This window comes from Lissotriton vulgaris, chromosome 4_1, assembly GCF_964263255.1.
Source record: "Lissotriton vulgaris chromosome 4_1, aLisVul1.2, whole genome shotgun sequence".
In the NCBI taxonomy this organism is placed as follows: domain Eukaryota; kingdom Metazoa; phylum Chordata; class Amphibia; order Caudata; family Salamandridae; genus Lissotriton; species Lissotriton vulgaris.
The window spans coordinates 668,235,475-668,236,762 of NC_141691.1; the positions used below are offsets into that span (position 1 = coordinate 668,235,475).

Here is a 1,288-nt window from a genome sequence, read left to right on the forward strand (position 1 = left end):
GGTCGCGCGGCAGGGACGGGGGCATGCAGGGGACAAAGCGCAATAAGGGAGACTGTCAACGTAATACATCTCCTTCCCATAGAGAGAAGAAAAACATGAACGAAAGTAAAACAAAGAGTCCTTGTTCCTTATGGACTTGACCGCCACGTGTCATGACAACATGCGACCTGAATCTTCCTTGTCGTAGTTATTCCTGTTAGGTCTCTCATTGGATCTCTTGTTGTTCACTGTTCCAAGAATCACAAGTGTAGTCCTTGTAGATTGGGTCCATACCATCCGGGATGACTTCTACAAAGTCCTGACCTTCTTTCAACGTGGACGATTCTACTTCGCCAAAGGTGTCCTTAGGATACTTCTTGGGACGGGTTGCTATCCAAACGTCTACGTCCGTCCTCTTGCTGCACTCAGTACTGGGACCTCCGGTGATGTTACTGTCCATAGGATCCATCTCGTCCGTGCGAACTACCTCAAGGACATTTCCTTTCCTCAGCATGGACGATTGAATTGAGCAAGAAGAGTCGCCCGAGTCCTCTGTACCATTGTACACGTATTCTCTCCTGGACTTTTTGTGCGTTATGCTCATCCCGATATCAACCTTAGTAGGTAGGCGTAGCAAGTGTTCTTGTGTCTCTTCACTCTCATTTTCTGACTCCTCCAAATACAGCCAGTCATAATAATCCATTTTGTTGTTGCACTCTAGTTCATCTAGACACACGACCTCTTCTTCCCCCATACATAGTGTTGGTATACATTGTCCCTTTTCAACCAGTACACTCTCTTCCACTTTTACGCCTTTACCTTTCCTGATCTCACCTATTTTGTTATCGTGTTTTCCTTCGTTATTTTCCATAGTTGCTTCAGTTGTTCTTGCCGCTCTACTTGCATTTTTTTCCCACACATCATTGTCCTTAACCTGTGAAGTCTTTTTGCTCAACATCTGGAATGATTATACTTTTTCCTTTCATTCTTTTCCACCCGACTCACTTGTTGGGAATTGTTGGGATTTAGGGTAATTTCTAATTTACTTTGCTCCTTCCATCCCAGTACCGAAAGGCCTTTTTTCGAAATGTACACTGTACTCCAGGTACTTCTTCCTTGGAAACTCAATTCCATTTCTCTGCATCCCACCAGGTCAATGATTTCACCTGTGTATGTTCTTGGGGTTGCGTTTGTTACCATTAAATCTTCTCCTAGTTCTCTTGCTAATTTGCTTTTCCACACCTTCTTGCTGACCATTGTGAAATCTGACCCAGTATCAGCGACCATGTCAATGTCCACCCCACCTATG

General features: G+C 44.4%; 1 protein-coding gene across 1 annotated transcript; it reads right to left on the reverse strand.

The window, feature by feature from the left end:
- Nucleotides 1-205: 205 nt before the first annotated feature.
- LOC147722416 (uncharacterized) lies at nucleotides 206-850 on the reverse strand. The gene has a single exon (XM_086967309.1). It carries the CDS (start codon nucleotides 848-850, stop codon nucleotides 206-208), a length of 645 nt encoding a protein of 214 aa, XP_086823435.1.
- Nucleotides 851-1,288: the final 438 nt, after the last annotated feature.

Bases quoted from the DNA above. Each gene is read 5' to 3' on its own strand.
- LOC147722416 (XM_086967309.1), bottom strand. From the start codon at position 850: ATGGAAAATAACGAAGGAAAACACGATAACAAAATAGGTGAGATCAGG.